Raw genomic sequence first — 22,407 nt, forward strand, 5'->3', positions numbered from 1 at the left:
AGAAGAAAAAATATCTTATGTTATAGCAAGTTGGAAGTGGGGAACAGATAGTTTAGGATAAAAAACTGACAAAGAATCAAATTAAAACGATGTAACAAATTTATTATTTTAAAAAACCAAAGAGTTATTTAAAATGAAATTGTTTGTAGAATGTATAAAAAAAAGCAATTGGGTGCTTTTTTTGTATAACGGACAATGAACGATGGGAATTTGATAATCAGATTACTAAGTGAGGTAAGTAATTTATCTGATATTTAATAAACAATAATATGAGAAAAAAGGATAATATGAAAAATGGAAACAAAGAAATGATTACGTAGATCTCTCACAGATGTTAATTTTAAACATATGGCAAAGGAGAAAAGATCCTAAACAGAAACGCACAGTTTTGCATTAGACTGGGAATCAAGAATATAAAAAAAATATGGAAAAAATAATAAATACTATTGTTTTGTTATAAATCAAGAATTTCTAATAATAATGCAGATTTCTAATTTGTGCTCGTTTTCAGATTAAGAATCTTCTATTTAAGCGAAACGGCTTCCTGTTATTTCTTTTCCTTCTTTTTATAATATTTTGCAAATATATCTAATTTCAATTTATCAACCTCTAACCTCTATTTGCAATCTTCCTTCCCCCACAAAAAATTACTTGAACCTTACTAATAACTCTAAGTCCAGGTGGCAACAGACCCATCTTCCAGTAAAATAAATTTTATTTTTAGCCGACTCACACTAAAGATGTATGCACAAAATTGCTCATGAAAAAGGAACGAAATTGCTGAGATTCTTGATTTATAACAAATAATAGTATTTGTTTATTATTTTCTTCATATTTTCTCTATATTCTTGAGATCCACAAAAAATCCCCCAAATAACCAGAAACTACTTTTTAACAAACAATAGTACAAATTGGGATTATTATGGTTAAACCATTTTCAATTACATTATAGTATCACATCAAAGTAAAATATGAAAATGACCCAAGACAAAATTATTAAAAAAAAAAAAAATTCAAATGTTTTCTTCTACTTTCCATAATTAAGTAACCTAGAGTTTAATTATACAATGTTCCATCATTTTTCTTCTTTTTTTTTACACATAATTATGAAATAAAACAATCATTTTTTTTTTAAAACTATGTATTAATGTCTGTGCTTACTTTTCTACACAGCCATATTTGTTCAACTATTTGGCATCTTTCGATTTTTAACAAACAGAATTTCACTTACAAATCATTATTTACTTACATTTTATTTACTTACACTATAAAGTTGTGTTAAAAAAAAAAAATTAATATAAATGAATAAAAATTGAATGGACGATCAATTAATGTTTTGCCTTGGAACTTTAAGATTTGGGTTTCAATTTTTTTTTTTTTTCATATTAGATTTTATACATATTTAAAATTGGTATTTTTGTTTGGTTGGTTGTTTTTGTTTTATGGCATATCAACCTTTTTCAGGTTATTTAATGCCGAATCTAGTTATTTTAAACGATTTTTAATCGAGTATATTTTTTTTTTTTTACATCAGATTCTATTTAACCCATAGTTGGGACCCTAACAGGTACTACCACTCCGGGTCAGAGTGGACCTGGGAGCAATGGCAATTAAAGGGTGGCTCCACACTCACCAAAGCCCGCAAGCTGGGGCTTCACCATCGGATATAGTTTTAGGTCATATCCAGGACCTATTTTTGTTTGACAAATGTTTTTTTACAACATGATTAACATATAATAATGACAAAACCCATCTCAGTATAATTTACATGACTGAAATAGGAATTAACCAGAACTACTTTGATTAAAAAAAAAAAAAAAAAGAACTTTTGTTTCTGAGCAATATGTATCATATGCAGGATAAAATATATGTGTGTGTTTTCTATGCAACAACGGACTTAAACATTGAATTTATTGATCGAATACTTTTTGTAATCACAAATGTAATAGCATGAAATAAAACAAAATAATTAAAATCTGATGCTATTTTTGATACAATTATTTATCATCAATTAAATTCATATTATTTGGACTACTGTTCTCATCTTGAGCTTTATTCACACAACGTTTCGTTTGATGTAACCTCTGACCTACTTCAGATGTATCTCGTTGAATTCAGAGAATCTGCACAGAATTTCTAACAGAACCCTTTCTTTAATCCATGGGAGTAGCATACTCTTGTTCCATCAGCCAAGGCTGGATAGAAGTCTATTCACAATTATATTTTGAGTGCTTCCCGCACTGAGTATTGAACCATCAACCTCCAGTAGAGTGTAACTTACAACTGAATTTTACCAAGTATTTTATCCACTATGCCATGGGTCTTTGCAGAAAATTCTAGAATTAATTTTGGGAGCTTTACATCTGTTTTTGGTTTTAGAAGTACAATCTTACTACTTATGTGCAGATTGCATCAACTGAAATGTAACGAAAATAACCCAAGAAAAATCTGTATAATGTAGGTTCCTGTGCCAAAGAAAAAATATTATATTCCAAAAATTACAAAAACTAATCAAGTAGTTTTAGTTTTATAAAGAAAATCATTTTTAAATGATTAATGGGAATTTGTCGGCATTACAACATAAATCTTACAAGTTTCAATTACTGAGTTATCTCCATTTGATTTTTTAAAAAGACTGTTTCATACATATTTTTCTTTTTTAATATGGGGGAATTCTGGACAAGAACTTTTCTGCAATGACAAGGTTTAAAATTCACTTTGGAACTAGCCCCTTTCTTACTTAAGTGACACTGTTGGTCTTTCTTTATTATTATTCCGATAGAAGGTGCTCAACTGAGCTTCAACCTCCTTGTAAAACATTCACAGGAAAAACTCGTTCTTCTATCATTATCACTGCAAAGAACTTATTTCTCCCTTAGTGTATTTAACATCAAATAGAATTTCCATGAACAATGTTTTTTTCCAAGAACTTCCTGTCTATGGAACATGTTGCCACAAGATTGCTTTTCTCAATAGGTTCAATATGGTTCTCTTCAAAGCTAATGTGAATAAACATTTGTGAAAAACAATCCTAATAAGTGGTTATTAATCCTAACCCTTGAGTGGCTTATCAGTATATGGGGAAAAAAAAGGATAAACCATAAAAAAATAAAACTTTATAGAATAGAAAAAAAAAATGTTGAATGTATAATATGAGTCTCGAAGAGAGGTTTAATTCTGATAATTTCAGAAAAGAGTAAATCTGGACATTATAAGGGAGATATGTGCAAAAAAGTAAACTTCAAAAGTATGGCCATGTTGAAAGAATGGACGAGAGTTCTTGTGTTAGTAGATGTAGAACAGTTGAGGTAGCAGGTCCAGTTCACATGAGAAAGCCAAAGAAAATATGAGAGGAAGTGATAAAAATGGGTCTAAGAGAAAGAAGGAAAAGTAAAGATCTAGCTAAAGATAAGTTACTTTGGAAATCAATTTCCTTAAGCTGATCAATATGTGCCAGCATAAAGAAATGGACATTAAATTCATGATAATGATGATGAAAAAAAAAAAATGGGGGAAGATAGTTACCATTTTACTGCTTGCTCCAAACATTGTATTACAAGGAACCATACTGATACAAGACATGGGCAATCCAAGCTGAAATCAAATAAAAATACTATTGAAAGAAAAAGAAACTGACGTTTACTGATGGTTTTATCTAGAACAATGAATTCAAATTCAGAGTAGGAACAAATTTATTGCCTCAGGAGTTAATGTCAAATTCCAAGCCAGAGTTAGATCATTTTAGGTTCAAAACAAAGCAAAAAAATAATTTCTAATTCACAATTTTATCCTCATTATTTTTTAAACAATCTTGTTGCTAGAAAAATGGTTGGATAATTCTACCATTCCAAAAAGGTACCTGACTTCTGATACAATCCTGTACATATATAAGAGCCAGATATGTGTTAAAATGGAGTACTGCTGCCACATTTGCGGACATATTATCCAGAGCACTCTTTTTTTGTTTTGACAGTGTTCGAAACCAACTTAATGGGAAATGACCGTTTCTTTTTTCTGCAGAAGATTCGATTGTTTTGTTTTATGGCATATCAATCCTTTTTGAAGTTATTTAATGCTGACTTTAGTAATTTTAGAAAAAATTTTCATGCTTGGATTTGTTTAGATCTTTAAATATTCATGGTGTTTGGTTTAGTTGTGGAGGAAAATTGTTTTTGTTTTTGACTTTGCAGAAGTTTTGCAAAGAAAAAGAGAAAGCAAAAACCAATAACATCAATATTTGGTCCATCTTAGATCAAGAACCCAGTACCTTCAGACAGCATGATTTGATAGGACCAGACTCTCATAAAAAATATTGCTAACCTTTTTCTATTCTATCACTATTTCCATGAAAGATGCTCGACTGAGCTTCAATCTCCGGTTCCTCCTTGAAAAACTTTCACAGCAAGAATTATCTAGCAATCACAATTGCAAAGAACTTTTCTTTCTTTTCACAGGTGCCTAATATCAAACAGAATTTCTATGAACAGACTTTCTTTCTAAGAACTTACCCACTAAGGAACACTATACAATGGGATTGATTTACTGCAGGCTACAACATGGTAGTTTTTAAATTCAGTGTCAAACATTTTTCATAAGCTATCCCACAATCAAATTTTATTCATTCATCATTTTCACTCTTCTCATAATATTCTTCATTATTCAACTGGCAATCTATCACTGAACCTTATACACGAGTGGCTTTTAGCATTGATAAATGTTGAATCATTAATGAAATAAAAATAAAAGAATTGCATAGGCTGGTGTACAATGTGTGACTTCTAAAACAGTTGCTAAGTACTATTTATTGAGTAAGAAAACGAACAGACCTGTGTACAGAGATGTTGGCCCAAACCAATGGGGGCTGCTGAGCTGAGATATATAACAGGTGGCCGCGAGTACAAAGCCTCAAAACCTTCGGTTCCATACTTGGGATATTTCTGATGTAAAGCCAACTTGCAAACTTTTACCAAACCCTCTCGTTCTTCATGATGGTAATATACATGGGCATCAGCTAATCTGAATAATTAAAAACAAAGAAAACACTTTTTTGAAATTAAACTAATTTTATAGTTCAATTCTGTTGAAATCTCTATATATAAAGTTAGGTATGTGTGTATATATATATATATATAGAGAGAGAGAGGTGGTGTTTGATCAACATTGCTGGGGAGCCATGATGTAATATACTGTTTTGTTTTTAAATCCCCGAAACAGTGTTTCATGGTAAACAACTGATGATCCCTTAAAAAATAAATTATTACTGGTACTATAGTGAATTTGAGAGAGCAAATTTATGCAGTGATTGCAGGTTATTGAATGACTTACTGACTAAATGGTTTTCTCATGAATGAAAAAAATTTTTTTTGTATAGTTTTAAAGGTTAAAAACTTCCAAGACTATATATGGCTCGTGTACAGAAGTTGCTTGTATTAAAAAACAAAAATTTAAAAAAATCTGTATTATGTGTGTACCTGTGACAAAACAAAAATATCATATTTCAAAAATCATCCAGATGGAGTTTTATTTTTACTTAAGAAAATCATATTGTATGAGGATCGGAGACATAACTGTCTCTCCTGCTATTTTGAAAAATCTAAAAAAAAAAGAGAGATGTCTCAATCTATATAATTATAAAACTCAAATGACCTTCTAACGAGTGTTGTAACCCAACATCCGGTTTACGACTTCCGGTTGCGCATGCGTACATAAACAAATAATCAACGCAACAATAAAACATACTGTTTTACTGTGTACGTTTTCAGCATCCCAATTGTTTTTTTTTTTTCGCATTTAAATTATCCAAATAAACAATTGTTAATACATTCTGCATTTTTTTTACATCATTCATTTCGGTATCATGTTTAAGTTATTTTAATGCAATTTTCTTACAAATAAATCTACTTTAACCAGTTGACAACCATAAGACCATTTTACAACAGCGATTTACCCACCGCCCACCTTTTTTTTTTAAATTTATTCTCGATTTTAATACACCTTTCTTAAAAAACATTCATACATTTTCTTCTACACTACCAACATAAATAAATAACCCCGAAAATATGTTTTTTTAATTTGCGTTACAAATAAATAATCAACATGATAATAAAACATTGTTTTACTGTGTACGTTTTCAGCGTCCCAATTGTTTTTTTTTTTTTTTTGCGTTTAAATTAAAAGATATATCTAAATTTGAATTTAACTTTAAGTATTATGGTATCAGTTCAGTGCACATTTACCTATAAGTATGGCAAACCGCTTATAATTCAATGGCTATAAGTTTTTCCTTTTCAAAAATGAACAATTATAAACAAAACAACTCATAGAAATCTATATTCATTTTCATTTTAATATACTTTCATAGAAATGTTTCTGTTATATCACAAAAAACTATTTTCTTTACATCACAAGTGTCACGCTCATACATTAATTCCATAGCTAATATAACATACTGACCCAACCGATCACGGGTAGTCTAGTAATAATTTAAAACTTTCAAAATTTATGTTGTAATGCCTACAAATTCCCATTGTTCACTTAAAAATGATTTTCTTTATAAAAATAAAAAACTTGGTCAATTTACGTGAATTTTGGAATATGGCATTTTGGTTTCGTCATGGATATGTATATTCCGAGTACATATTTTTCTTTCTTTTTTTTTTTTGATATAGGGGAAATTCTGGACAAGTACCTTATATATTTTATGTACAAGATAATCTCCTAAACTAATAAATAGGTCATCATGAATTTTGGAATTTTCATTCTAGGCAACACAGTAAGTAACATGGGCACCCTATTTTGTTTTGTAATTTTTAATATTTAAAAGGTTCATATATATAAAGTTAGGTATGTGTGTATATATATTTTATTGTAAAGGATCAACTCCTAAACTAATGCACAGATCATTACGAATTTGGAAATATATATTCTTGGCAATTCAGTCATGGCACAATCACGTTGACACACCGGTTCTTGCCAGATCACTGAAGTTAAGCAATGTTGAGCCTGGCCAATACCAGATGGGTGACCATTTGGAAAGGTTAGGTGCTATATGTACCTTCTGGCAAAGTTGGGCATGAGGCCAGCACCCTCACCCCGAAAAAAAAAAAAAAAAAAAAAAAAAAAAAACCTCCTTGCTACAAAAGCATCTACAAACTTGTGGATGGCCTTGTCCCTCCAGGGATTCAAGGTGATGGATGGATGGAATACAGTAAAATGAGCACAAACTTTACAAAACTTGCATCCTCTCCCCAAAAAACTTAAAATAAGTTAAATACAAAAAGTTTAATATAGGTAAAAAATGGGACAATTTAAAAATAATACACATTTTTTTTTTTTTTTTCTTCATTCCGACGCAATTGCAAAGAAGCAGGAGTATAAATGCAGAATAGTGATCTAAAAATTTAATGGAGATTCTTGATTTTTGTCGACAAATTCTGGAATAATGACAAATTGTAGAAACAAATATTTAGAAAACATCTTTTGTTTGTTTCTTTTTGCAGATTTCTAATTTGTGCTCGTTTTCAGATTAAGAACATTACCCACTTTCTTCTATTTCAGTGAAACAGCTTCCTATTACTTCTTTACCTTCTTTTTATGATATTTTGTAAATATATCTAATTTTAAGTTATCGACCTCTAACCTCTATTTGCAGTCTTCCTTCCCCCACAAAATTTACTTGAATCTTACTCATAACTCTAAGTCCATGTGGCAACAGACCCATCTGCCAGTAAAATAAAATAACCCAAAAAGTAAAAACAAAATTTTTTTAAATTGATCTGCCTCCCTCCTTCATTTGCAGTTTTCCTTTCTTACGCATAAACAAAAAAAAAAAAAAAAATATAATTAAAACTGAGAAAAAAAAAAACAAAAACAAAAAAAAAAAAACAATAGAAGCAAACAAAAAAGTTTTGTTCTGTTCACCGAACGTTCAGGTAGCTATGTATATGACAACTCTGTGATCTCCACAAGTACTGAAATTCTTCGATGACTATTCTGCATAAGCACCAAAACACTGGCAAATAAAATAAACAAGAATTAAGTTCCTTTGAAATCGGATTGGATTCTTACCTGAATAACCGAGTCAGCATCGTCTGACAATCCGACGTGATTTTGGATGCAATTGTTTTCATATGACTTTCATTTAATGTTGAAATGTAAGCCGTCAAACAATGGCCAATTAATGTTGCATGACTAACAGCGTCCAATTCGGGAAGTTCGGCTGGACTATGAAAGGGAAAAAACAAATAAAAATGTTAATTTATCAATGAATATATAGTTAGATAAGACATTCTTGTAGAGCAATGTAGTAAAATAAAAGTCAGGCAGTTTAAACATTTAAGTAAAGGAAATAATCCAGTACTCAGTCTATAAACAAACAGAGGTACAGTTTAATCAAGACATTAAAAAATGAAAATATTGAAAAATGTTTAAATTGTACGTATCCGTTATGGAATGAAGTTCTCCGAAAAAAATTTCACTTCATTTCATCCAGTAATTTTTTTATTTTTTTTTTTTTACAGCGAAAAACAATTTGTTATGATACCAAGCAAAAGGTTCGATGTTTAGGAAGAAAAGCTAGTATTAAAGATGGGGAAGGAGTGTCGGTGCTTTACATTGAGTTATCTCCCCGTGGTGTGTTCTAAAAATCCAAACAAAAATTTTAAAAAATTCAAAGATGTCTACCTTCAACGTGCTGTCATAAAAACATGTTTTTCCGTTGTAAAAAAAATTACTCTATCAAATTAAGTGAATTTTTTTTCGGAGATCTTCAGTTCAAAACGGATACGTACAATATAACCTTTTTTTTGATATTTTCATTTTTTTTATGTCTTGATTAAACTGTACAAGTGCCCAAACAGATTCACTAGTCATCTCTCTAGTAACTCCTCAGAAATTAAAAGATGCAACTATGTATTTCTCATCAGTAAACAAACTTATTGTTTTTATAAGAATAGAGTTCGTAATATGATATAACATTTACATATTTTGCCTGGTTGTTATACTTGCAGCAGTTCATTAAATAATATAGACGACATTTTGAAGTTATTTTTAGGAGCTTATTCATCAATCAATATATAAGTAAATAAGATATACGTGCAAGGTGATGTAGTAAAATGAAGGCCAGGCAGTTTACTCACTTAGGTAAAGGAAGTAATTTGGTCCTCACTCCATAAACAAATAGATTCACTAGTCATCTCTCTAGTAACTCCTCAAGAATGAAAGATGTAACTACTTGTTTTTTTTAATTTAACAAATGTATTTACTTTTTTCTAAGAATAAAATAATGATGTTCCCATTTTTTTTTTTTTTTTTAACCTAATTCTCATACTGGTACCAGTACATTGTGCAACTCAGATGACGTTTTGAATTTCTGTTAAGGAGCTCATTCCTTAGCTTCTTTCCTGTTCCATTCCAGAGTTCTTTTATCACATGATAAAGACATGGAAGGAAACGTATCAACACCACCTGCTACAAACATATTCAAGGCTACAAAATCACTTTCACCCTAGAAAAAGTATGAATCTGTATAGCTTTCTTCCAGCTATGGATTACGTATAGGGTGATCTCCCAATAGATGATACACTCATGGAATCATTTGTAAAATTCACAATCCTTCCTGAAATCCAACCATATTTGCTACAAATAAACTTCAGTCTATGCCTGGCTTGTCCACCAAGTTTTAGTCATGAATGTTCAACAGTCTTTGTTTTATTGTCATTCAATAGTATAAAATGGTGAAAATAAGATTTTCTGAAACGTGTACATATTGAGAAATATTGTTGAGAGTTAATTTCTAGAATCATGATTACAAAATATTAATTATGTCATAAATTTTGTATTAAACTGAATTAAAATATATAAGCTCTGTTTGTGTTAACCTTTAAGATTAATTTTATCTGCAGTATTTAATATATCTTAGGGATTCATGATAACATATTTTAATTATAAAAATTGTGCGTTATTTGAACTATTCAAACTATTGTTATTATCTTTGATTTTATTCTAACAATGTTTCGGTCAATATAACCTCCGAATGTCTTCAGGTGTGTTTTGTCAAACTCAAGAATCTTTATGCTGAACTTGAAAAAGAAACAGTTTTTCCATGACAGTTTTGTGAAGTAAACAAATGCATCTTGCGTCACAAACTTTAATCATTACACACTGAGCAGCTTCTATCTTACCATTTTGCTTTGTAAGTTGTTGAATAAATCTGTTAAAAGTTTATACTTCGTCTTCTGCTCATTTTTTTGAGTTGGTATTAAACCAATAATGTGTATCAGATGTATGAACGCTTTCTGGATCATTTTAATAAAAAGCTTTTACGCTGCAAGTTCTTAATATCCTCAAATATTTATAGATTAATTTTTTAGGCATATATTTATATAGTTTAAACAATAAATGGCATGCTGACAAGTTCTACTAGTATGGTTTAAATGGTTCTGGGAGTAGTGGAAACTAAAGATACCTCCATTCTTCTGAGAGCTCTCAAAATATCACCACTAAATAATGTTTAATGTCATATCCAGGACGGGTGGAGTAGTCCGACAAAAAGGTAGAGAAAGTTGTAATTTTGGGTTAGAGAGGATGAATGTAAGGGAAACATCTTGCTCAAGGGTGTCTGAGACAAGTGTAATGTGAGAGACAGACAAAGGGAGAGAGAGAGAGAAAGAAAGAGGGAAGGACAGAGAAAGGAAGAGGAAGAGAAAGAGAAAAAGTGGTTTCTTTCTGTGTATTGATAGTTTTTATGTGACTTACTGGGTTTTTTCTTCTTCTTCCATGGATTTTTCATAAACGATCAGTTGTTCTATGTCCTTCATTGTTTTAAATATTCTGTCTGCGTATTCTCCCCTTACAAATAAAACATCAAAAAGACATAAATTAGCAAGACAAAATACGCACATGTATACAAAAATTCTAGGTGAAAAATTGATCATCATAGTGATCATAATGAAAATGATGACTATTTCTAGTGGAAATCAGTCAACATGGGTTTAAAAGCTGTTGCCAACAAGAAAAAAAAAAGTAAGAAGAAAAGAAAAAAAATGAAAAAAAAAAAAACAAGATGAAGACAAGAAAAGACAGAAAAAGGAAAATTAAAAAGAAAAATATAAGTCAGAAGAAAAAACAAAGACAAGAAGAAATGTAAGAAAAGAAAAAGAAAATGAAAAAAGAAAAATAAGAAAATTAAGACAAAAAGAAAGAAGCAAAGACACAAATAAATGTAAGGAGAAAAGTAAAAAAAAAAAAAAACGGTGAAAAAAGAAAAAAATTAGAAAAATAGTAAACAAAAAGTAAAAAAGAAAGAAAAACAAGTGAGAAAAAAAAAATGATGAGAAAAAAAAGTAGTGGTAGTAAGATTAAGTAGTAGAAGAAGAAAACTCTTTTAACTTACAAAATATTCTGTGGTACAACCGTATCAATAATTGCTGAATCGGTTCCTTCTTTACCATCGAAGGGTTCACCCCTGAAAGGTATAAATTTACTTTGATAAATACTTTTTTACATTTAAATAAAAAAGCAAAAGAAATGGAATGAGATAAAGAATATTTTTTTAAAGATTTAATTTCAAGTTTGAAATACATTATTAGAATAGAAACTATCTGGAGATATCCACAGAAAAACAGGTTCATAATATTGGGCTTTTTATTAACTTCCACATATTTTAAAGCAATTAAAAACATACAGTAATAATAAAAACCGGAATAAACACAGCTTACACAATTGAAGTTCTGGGCTGTGGGGGGGAAAAAAAAAAAAAAAAAAGAAACTTTTAAGCTAAATTCATTCAGAGGTTTTTAAAATGATTGCAATTTGCTCAGATTACAAGAATTTAGCAAACACTCTTCCAAACTTCAGCCTCTGCCCCATCACATCGTAATGTTGTATCCCTGTGCTTTTACAAGTACTTCAACAGTATGTTCTTTGACGACCTTGATACACATGTTGTCCCTCAATATAAGTATGTCAAGCAGCAAAATCATGTCCCTCCACTATAGCGGTCCCTCAGATGCCAGAAGGCTTTTTACTTTTATAACTACTTTCCTCGAATTGCTTGCCTATGGAATTCCCTCCTGCTCCCTGTTTCGATTGTACCAACATGCAGAAATATAAATGTAATCTGAACAAGATGCTCCTATGGATATGCCTCCTAATTTGCATTAGTGATTACAATATGCCTTGCTTGGGGTGAAGAGAAGTAAAATAAAATTACACACACACATGTTTTCTATGCTTCTTTTGTTTACATATTTTTGCTAGCCTGAGAGGACAGTATCATGATAAATAAACATATACTACACTTCACTCCTGAAAGTGAAGGTAATGCCTGGGGGATGGTTTCATGACAACAGACATTACATTTTCCTCATCTCCTGAATTAATTTGTTTGGTTTGGTTGTTTTATGGCATAATCAACCCTTTTTGTGTTATTTAATGCCAAATTCAGTCATTTTGATAAAAGTTTTTATGCTTCAAGTTTTTATATCTTCAAATATTTATTTATGATGTTTGGTTTGGTTGTTTTGTTTTACAGCATATTAATAGTTTTCAGGTTATTTAAAGCAAAATTCAGTAATTTTGGTAAAAGATTTCATGCTTTAAGTTGGCCGAGTTTCACAATTTCATTCGCTTGTAAAAGACGTTGTTGGTCAGAATAGTATTCTATACTAGACATCATATTATGGCGCAACCGAGAAGCAAAACTAGCGGCCTAATTAAGAGATGTTTGATTTGCAGAGATCTTTAAAGGAAATTAGGTCAACTATATTTGCAAACACATACAATAACAATATTAGATGTGCTGAAAGATTAAAAGATAAAAAAATATGTGGATCATATCTTTTAACAGACATCTTAATTACCTTTTTGTTTTGTTCAATACTTACTATTTTCCACAACAAAAATACGTATTTTTCATTTATCTTTGAACACATCTTTTTATTTTCAGATACAACTCAGAATGTTATTCTATGTATCTTTTAAATACAGTTGATTTAATTTCTTCCCAAAATCTCTGGTAATCAATGTCAATAAACTTCCAGTCATGTTTCTTAGTTGGACCACAATGGCCTGTAATATATTTATTTAGTTCTTCTGCAGGAGGTTAGACACAAGGTCAGACGAGTTTTGAAGAATCAGTGCACGAGGTGGAGCGCACTCAAGCTTACAAAAAATGCTAAAAATGCTGATAGGGGTACGTTCAGTAATTAGCAATAAACTCTTTTTCAGACAAAAAGGCAAACCCTGGAAGCTACTCAAAGGAGGCCTGTAGTATGGAATGTCACGGTGTTGATCCAAAACAAATTCTCAATAAATTAATTTCTTTTTGAAATCAACTCACATGCTAGGTTATATATTAAACTGCAATAAACTAAATCATTGAGAGCTTATCAATAGAGAAAAGAATGATAATCTAAACAGATTTGTACAATAAAAATTAATTGCATTCTTATCTTCACCAGAGACGAGAAAAGTTGAAGGGAGAGAGAGAGGTCCAGAGGTGTTAGTTTTTTTTTTTTTTTTTTTTTAACTCTAGAGTTAAGAGGCAATTCTTTATATTCCCAGCAAATGCAGCACATGAGTTGTTTGCAATAAAAATTGATCAACTAATAGCAAAGAAATCCTTCTGTAAGATTAGAATCAACTTAGTTTGGTTTTGTAGAATATACTCATGCAGATGTTACATATGAAAAACTTGTCTCTCTATCAAAGAACTCTAGCAAGAATAATATATTAACATTTATTTTTAGTGAAATTTAAATAAAATGAAAAAAAAAAAACCCCAAAAAAACTTACTGATCTTTTACCTGACAACAGCTTGGAACAGCCATTCTCCAGAACTGTTTTAGATTACCAAACATGGCATTAAAATGAATTAACCATAATTTCTGTATATAATGATTAATAATCTTTGTCAAAATGAGACTGATGTCTGTCACAAAGTAAACCTGTCTTCGAGGAAAAGCCCTTTCTTTTATTAAAACTGATCCACCACTCAGAATTTCGAATCTGTTTTGCCAACATGCATAATTACTAAAGATTAATTAGATTCTTATTCATGAATTAATTTTCATACAGATAATGTTTAAATCAATAAGTTGACAAAATTACTGTAAAATGATATTACTTTCGTGAATGTACTGTGAGACCCGACGAAAGAGTTGATGGAAAAAAGCACTCAAATGACCTAAGACGAGAGAAATTGAAACATGCAAGAGGAACAAGGTATACGCATTTGCAATAACCCTAAAAAGTTTGCTTTACTTTGTATGAGGAACAGGGTTAATTACACACTGCAGTCACTCTTGAATGCATCTGTTGAAAAGAGATCAACTAAATAAGAATGATCATAGTAGGAAGTGGAGGATCATATTTAAAAAAAAAAATGGTTACTGTCATTACATATTTCTGAATTTTTCAGATGAGAAATTAATAATTTAGATTATGCAGACCAATGTTCTCATCTTAAGCATTATTCTCACAACTTTTTGAATGATGTAACTTCTGATGTTCTCCAAGTATATTTTGTCGAACTCTGGAATCTGCATAAAATTTAAAAAGAATCCTTTATTTAATCCACATTGGGTAGATTGCTCTCTTTCCCTCATCCATGACGGGGTAGCAGTCCTAAGTAATTTGCAATTGTATTTTGAGTATTGCCTACACTGGCAGTTGAAAGAACCTCCAACCTCCAGAAGAGTGTCACAACTGAATTCTACCACGTATTTTATCTGGACAATTCTAGTATGAATTTTGGGAGCCTTAAGCCTATTCTTGTTTTTAGATATACAATCTTACTACTATAGATCACTACTTATTACTACAGATGATGTCCGTCCATCAATTTTGATGAATACCATGAAACATCACTGATGATGCTGTGACTTGCGCATTAATTTTTTTGCGTAATCTCTAACCACACGAGTTAATACTGTTAAATACCAGTGGCAAGTAGAAATTTCAGGACGACTGGAAACAATGCTGAAGTAAGTGGAGAGCACATACAATGCCTGCTATTCCCAAATTGTCACCCATCTGGTACTGGCCAGGCCCACCATTGCTTAACTTCTGTGATCTGACAAGAACCGGTGTGCCAATGTTATATATATATATATATATATATATATATATATATATATATATATGCAAGATTCGTTAAACAGCAGGGATAATTCCTATTTATTTTTCTTGCAATCCGTTTTTTCCATTTAGTGCGCCAATATTCAAACGTTTTGTCCGAGTGTAAAAAGAAATTTGCCATAGTCAGAAACATTTTTGACTTCCACAAGTCATCTTCAGGCAAGTGATGAATTTAAAAAATTGTGTCTAGTGAATTTATTAAAAAAATTGTTTAAAATTGTAAAAAGCACTTAAGCATGCTCTCCCCCTCATATTGAGCCTGATTAATGGTCGGTTTGTTTATGTGAATGAGTAGAAATTTTCATGATTGGGAGGTGCAGGTTACAATGTGAGACGGCTAAAATGGGGATATTTTTTATTAATGTTTATAAATTCATTTTTAGGGGGTGTCATGTGCTACTAGGTGTTGGTAGAGGGAGATATTAGGGGAAGATAGGGGACATATACTTGTCCTAGTCATGCTGATGTAAGAGTTGTTTTTGAAGACACATTTCCCTATAGAACTTTTAAAAACATATATGGCATTGCTAGTTTTCAGTAAATTGTCATTTTATGACTTATTAATAAATGAAGTGTCTTAAATTTTTTATAATAAATGAATTGAAGTTTAGAAATTTTTCACTGGTGGAAATGTGTTTAAGTACGATATTTCTTATTTCTCACTGGCTTACATGTTACCTGTCTTCCCCTAACAGCTCCATCTACCAACACCTAATAGCACATGACCCCCACCCGCAAATAAATTTAAAAACATAATGATAAAAAACACTGCCATTTTAGTTATCTCACATTGTAACCTGCAGCTCCCAATCATGGAAGCCTTACTCATTCGCATAAACAAACAAACCATCAATCAAACTCAATATGAGGGGAAGGGCACGCTTAAGTGCTTTAAACGATTTGTAATCTACTTTTTCAATAAATTGACTAAACACAATTTTTTTAATTCACTACTTGCCTGAAGATGACTCATGGAAGTCGAAAACGTTCACGAATACAGCAAATTTCTTTTTACACTCGACCAAAACGTTCGAAGATTGGCCTACCAAATGGAAAAAACAGGTCGCAAGGGAAACAAACAGGAATTATCCCTGCTGTTCAACGAAACATGCATAAGAGAAAAACCAAAGATACTAATATATATATATATATATATATAATAATAATGACTGCAACGTCTTGTCAGACGAGTGCCACTACCTCAGATATTTAAAGTCCACGAGCCCAAAAATGACTTTTTTCTAGTCCTGCTGGTGAATTCACATGCTCAAGCAGGTATGACACTAAAAACGGTTGTTGAGATCAATTATTACATGCTTCCAGCATTTCAATCCTCCACACATCACAACTTTTCCATCGCCACAGGACCATTTTTATAGACAAATGCCTGAGGGAGTATCTATACATAGACGATGTTACAGAGTCTTAGCTTTGTACGACAGCTAAGTCTCTCTCTCGGTTCAAAATGTTGAGATCCAGCAACAAGCAAGAGCAAGATAGCCAGCAACAAGTTAAACTGCAGACCAGCTTAATGTGGGTACTGGTCTCCCACTTTATGGTTTTTTAAATCAGAGATTTGCTTCTCCTAGAAAGGTTGCCTTCACCATGGCTTACAGGAGCCCTCTCCACCCCAACACACACATACATACACACAAGCACACACGGTGATAGTTGCCCGTTGATCCCGAAAAAGGGTTCATTCGCCCTTTGGAAGGTCTTGTTTTTAATCCTTCAGGGAGACTAGTCACCCTCCTCACCAAACAAGTCTGGTGGGGGAACCAATTTAGTCACCAGTGACCTGACCATGAGGCAGGTAGTACTGGGTTACATGGTACTAGTAGCATATGACATGACCTGACACAAATATATATACATACACACACACACACACACACATATATATATACACGCACACATACTTTTTTTAGTGTGAATAATGTAAATATGTATTATCAATTCCCATCTCTAACATATGGAAACTTAATTTTTGTCCAGAACTCCTCTTAATATTAAAAAAGAAAATAAAAGAAAAATCTGTATGATGTACATACCTATGATTGAAAGAAAATATTGTACACCAAAAATTACGTAAGTTGATCAAGTAGTTTTATTTTTAAGTAAAAAAATCAAATTTTGTGATCAAACAAACATCGATCATATCGCACCGCCACCTTGAAAACAAGGGAAATAACTACAAATGATTCAAACTTGCAAGATTTTAGAAAGACATTTTTAACATGGAGGACATCGGAAGAACTTGAATTCACTTAAAAAATGATTTTATTTTTAAAATAAAACTATTTGATCAATTTACATAATTTTTGGAACACAGTATTTTATTTCTGTCACTGATACAGAAATCATAGATTTAAGGGTAATTCTGGAGAAGGACTGGAAACTTTTGTTGCAATATTTTTGTATCAAAAATAATATTGGAAGAGATTGATTGGAGAGAAGATATAAATGGTTATTTCATACCAGCTGTTCTCAGCAATGACACCTGGTGCAGTTTAGATCATAATTCTAACAATGGCAGAAATTATAAGATCTGAGTAGGAAGGACAACAAATTGTGAAAAGTAGAATTATCAAGAAACTATAAATAATACAAGCCATAAAGCGTCAGAAGACACGTCTGCAGGAGACAAACTGCGTTTCTATCAAAAGTTAATACAATTTGTTTTTACCAAAAAGAACGAGTGATTTTTTTTTTATTTTTATATTAGTCAACAAAACAAAAAACGGGTGAAAAAAAAAAAAAAAAAAAAAAAAAAAAAAAAATGATGATTTAGCATATTTACTGATCCAAACAACTTTGTTTTGAAACTCTTTGGAAGAAAATAGTCTTACTTATTTTGAAGATCTTGCTATCTTACATTCTTTAATTTAATCTAGAAACTCAGCTAATATCATATTTCTTATTGGATTCCTATTTATTATGTAATTTAATTATATTTGGACAAATGCACATTTTCTTTTAATTTGGTTTATTTTATTTAATTTATTATATGTTAAAATTTTTTATTTTAACTATGTTAACATTCATTCATTTTCTTTTCCATTTTTTTTATTTTACTTTATTATGTTTAAAAAATACTTTACTTTCAATATTAATTATTTCTATAAAAAATATTTCTATAAATAAACATATTTTATTAAAAGAAAAACATGTAAATAAATATGTTTGTTAAAATAATATAATTGTAAAAAAAAAAAAAATAATTGAAAGATTATTTGAAACACATTGGTTGGAGAAGATGTAAAACAATTGTTTGCATGGGGATTCTTTTTACATCATGTCAAATCAGACAATGGGTAATGCTAAAACTACTAATCAAATATTTCTGCATGTGGGTGATGTAATTTAAATTAGAAATATATCAAAACAGAAAACAAAGGGACAAATGACGTATCGTTAACGTAGATGTTTGTTTTATAAACACAAACAGAACAAAGATACAAGAGACAACAGGGGGAAGAAACTCAGAATAAAAATGAGACAGATGTTTATGCATTAGGCCAGGAACTTAGACGACAAACGATATCATTTAGCTGACTCACATAAACAATAACGGACATGCAATTATCGATGGAACAGATTGTTGTCAAAATAGAAATTATTACAATTGCATCAAATGTTAAGTAAACAAAACTCATTCTTGATTACAACAAAGGACTTTGTGGGCTTTTATTATTTTTCGCAGCATTCTTAAGGTCCCACAACAACAACAAACCCCAAGTAAAGGAGAACTAGTTTTCAATCTTATGTTTTTGAATTTTTAGATGAGGACTGATGATTTGGATTATTTGGACTACTGTTCTCTTCTTGAATTTTATTCGCACAACACAAGGACTTGTAGCATAGTGGATAAAGTAGTTGGTGGAATTCGGTTGTAAGTTACACTCTTCTAAGGGGTTAAAGGTTCAATCCTCAGTGCGGGCGACACTCAAAATACTATTGCGAATTACTTAAGACTTCTACCCAGTCATAACTGATGAAATGAGAGCATGCTACTCCCGTGGATTAAATAAAGGGTTCCATTCAAAATTCTGTGCAGATTTCGGAGTTAGACAGAAAAAATTTCCAGAGTTCGCTAAGTTATACCTGAAGAAAATCAGAGGTTACACTGATTGAAACATTGTGTGAATAACACTCAAGATGAGAACAATAGTCCGAATAATAAAAATAATACAATTTAGTTTTCAACAAACAATAGTATCAATTGGAATTTTTTCATTTGCATCAGATTAATTTTTATGATCAAGGAGTTTATAACCTCACCTCCATCATGTTACATAAAGAGAAAAGGTGGCCATTTTTTTCTTCATTCGTTTGGTTCACACGAAACTCTACAGACTGCATACAAACAGGTTTGTACTAATTTTTTAAATACTTAATCATATAAAAGCAACTTATTTTGCCTTTGGTAGCATTTTAGACTACAGGATGATAGCCGATACAAGTACAAGAGCAGATTATTTTATTTTTTCCTGTAATCTATGTAAGTTAAGGAAATTAGTTCTTTAAACACTGCCAGGAAGTTGTGGTACTCAGTAATAATCCTGGAGTGGTAATGTCTGCTTCAAACGCATTATGTAATCGCACTTTTTTTTAAAGCTTGAGACCCTCGGATTAAAAGCTTCAAAATTACTTTTAAATTTCAAAGTTACATGATATCATAAACAAAAGCCAACTATTTTAATCTATTATTAAAAGATTAACAATGGCCGACTTCGGTTTAAACATTTCTGTATTCAAAATGAATTCTTCAGATTTTAAACGTATGAACAGAAAGTAATTTATGAATTAAATAAAGTCAAAAGTCAAGCATTATGGTTTAATTGTGTTTCTAAATAAAAAAAAAAGATTAATTTCCTCATGAACTAATGTTGTGTCAAGCACTGTGTCATCCATAAGCAACCAAAACATTAATGAAGCATACTGATAAAACAAAGGTATGAACCCATTTTTCCACCCTATTTAATGACATCAGGTTAAAATAGTAAGGTAAGCTAGTCTCAAACCTCGATAGGGAATCTAGAAATAGAACTCCAAAGTAGCACCTACACCCATATGAATATCTAAGACCGTAGACATAATAATCTTCATTAGAAATAGGAAAGAGTTTTTTTTTTTTTTTGGTAAAAAGATATTTTCCATAAATAATTGAAATCTTGGTAGAATTGTAACAAGGTACTTGCTTGAAATTGTATATGCAAATAAAATTGAAAGTTGGGACATGCATGCACAAAAAAAAAAAAAGCACATAAAACTAGACTTTTTACATGTGAAAAACGGGCAAAAGTTATAGTTAGTCAACTTTGTACAAGTGCTTTATGCCCAATTGATGGTTAAATATGATTAAAATTGTGCTCATTTTTCCATCAAATACTAATCCATATTACCCCCTATCTGCATGATACTTAGTTTGCTGCACGAGACAAAATTTCAGCCAGATCGGATCAGTAGTTTCCAAAAAAAACTTTTAGAGTAAATGTGATAGTGTGGTGACTAATCCCAATCAATCTTTATTACGCCCTAACTGTGCACCAAAAGTATACTATAATACTTAGTTCGCTGCACCTTATAACAAAGGTCTGCACAAAATTTCGACCAGATCAGTCCAGCAGTTTGAGAAAACTTCTACAATAAGTGTAGTATTGTGGTGATTAATCAGTACTAATCCCTAAATGCGCATTAAGCAGATACTATAATACTTAATTCACTGCACCATATCATAACAAATGATAATACAAAATTTCAGTCAAATTGGCCCAGTAGTTCAGAAAACAAGTGGAACGGACAAAAAAAATCTATAATATAAATCTGTCTGTTTAAATGTATGTATGTATGTATGTATGTATGTCTAAAACTTTCAACAGAAGCGATGGATTTTCACAAGATCGGTATCGTTTTCAAGCTTGACCCTTCGGACGACAAATATCGAAAAATTGGCTGAAAACATTAATTCCTTCACCCTCAACCGGGCAGTTTTCTACAAGGAGGGTTGGGTTTTTTTGCGTCGCCATTTTTGTAAGTAATCATATCGGTTGGAATGACTTTACTAATTTCAACATTCAGAACTTCCTGTTGCGTTATGGAGTAGAGGTAAGACGTCAGGTTTTCTTTCACTTTTGTTTCCGTCTTCATGTCACGGGTTTGAACAACCACATTTTTTTTTTTTTTGCTCAACACACACCTCCAAACACCCAGGCAACGCCGGGCACCCAGGCTAGTATGATATAGATAATAAAATGCTTAACAGAGCAAGGATTTAACTCCAAAAATAAGTATGCCATTTTAAAAGCTTTACGAGCCACAGTTTGCTCATGACGGCCTTAACTGACCAACAAGACTTTGGTATAAGTCATCATCATCATCATCGTGATTCATTCTATTTTGAGATCCACTATTCGGCAGCATTCGAGGCATCCCTCAGATTTGCATTAGAGCATGCCTCATTCAAGGGATAGTCTGTGAGGATGTGCACAATAATCTACTCAGTGCCGCAGAGACAACGAGCGTCCTGTACATAACCATACTTGTGCAAGTTGTCCTGTGTTTTGGCAACCTTCGCCCAGTTGAGTGTTACTCACTTTTTCCAGGGGGAGTTAAAAGCCTGCCAGGAGATCATCTTTCAGTACCAGAAGATCCTCCTTGCTGGCTTTTTTCCAGACTAATTCCACAAATACTATCGGAACAATGCTGGTGCTGTTCATCTGAGGCCCGTGATGGTGGTTGCTGCGGCACCTTTTGATGTTCATATAGGGGATTGCAATTGTTGTTGATCTGCTTGTCACACTGCCTTTGCAATTGCCTCTCAATGAATCTATAGTAGAGCTATTCGAGACGGCTATAGATAGATGACAGTCACTTTCAGGTTGTCGGTAATCATCCTGCATATGTTGTTGAGCTCAATGTCAAACTTTGCAGCATGAGCAGAAAAAAACCCATACCAATGTATTCTATGTTTGAGCAGTACAGCGTTAAAACTCATCTCGGCAAAAAAAACTTTGTGGCGGTAAACGAGTAGACCCTCAGACCCAACTATTCTAAGTTTTCAGCTGTCACCCACAAAAAATTGACTTCCTGTCCAATCCCAAAGCTAATGTCCTGTGCTTTCAAGAGACACATAAAATATCCCTTCCCTGCCAGAATTCCAGGCATTTTTTTTTAGTTATTTTCCATGCCAGTGCAGTATACGGAAGTACCATTTACATGCAGGAGAAGACAATTGTTAAAGGTTGCTGGGACAAGTCAGCTGACAGT

At 31.7% G+C, this 22,407-nt stretch overlaps 1 protein-coding gene across 2 annotated transcripts in view; it reads right to left on the reverse strand.

Annotated features, from left to right (window-relative positions):
* LOC145285951 (putative pyridoxal-dependent decarboxylase domain-containing protein 2) overlaps positions 1 to 22,407 on the reverse strand; it is a 153,580-nt gene that overhangs the window by 46,824 nt on the left and 84,349 nt on the right. For both annotated transcript variants that reach the window (XM_080134471.1, XM_080134472.1), the window contains exons 3-7: positions 11,393 to 11,464; positions 10,756 to 10,848; positions 8,068 to 8,223; positions 4,827 to 5,016; positions 3,526 to 3,594 (exon numbers count right to left, since the gene is read on the reverse strand). In XM_080134471.1, coding sequence (XP_079990597.1) covers positions 3,526 to 3,594; positions 4,827 to 5,016; positions 8,068 to 8,223; positions 10,756 to 10,848; positions 11,393 to 11,464 — 580 coding nt within the window. The remainder of the gene's footprint in view (positions 1 to 3,525; positions 3,595 to 4,826; positions 5,017 to 8,067; positions 8,224 to 10,755; positions 10,849 to 11,392; positions 11,465 to 22,407) is intronic.

Source organism: Euprymna scolopes, chromosome 10 (genome assembly GCF_053919585.1).
Source record: "Euprymna scolopes isolate OS-2025 chromosome 10, ASM5391958v1, whole genome shotgun sequence".
NCBI lineage: Eukaryota > Metazoa > Mollusca > Cephalopoda > Sepiida > Sepiolidae > Euprymna > Euprymna scolopes.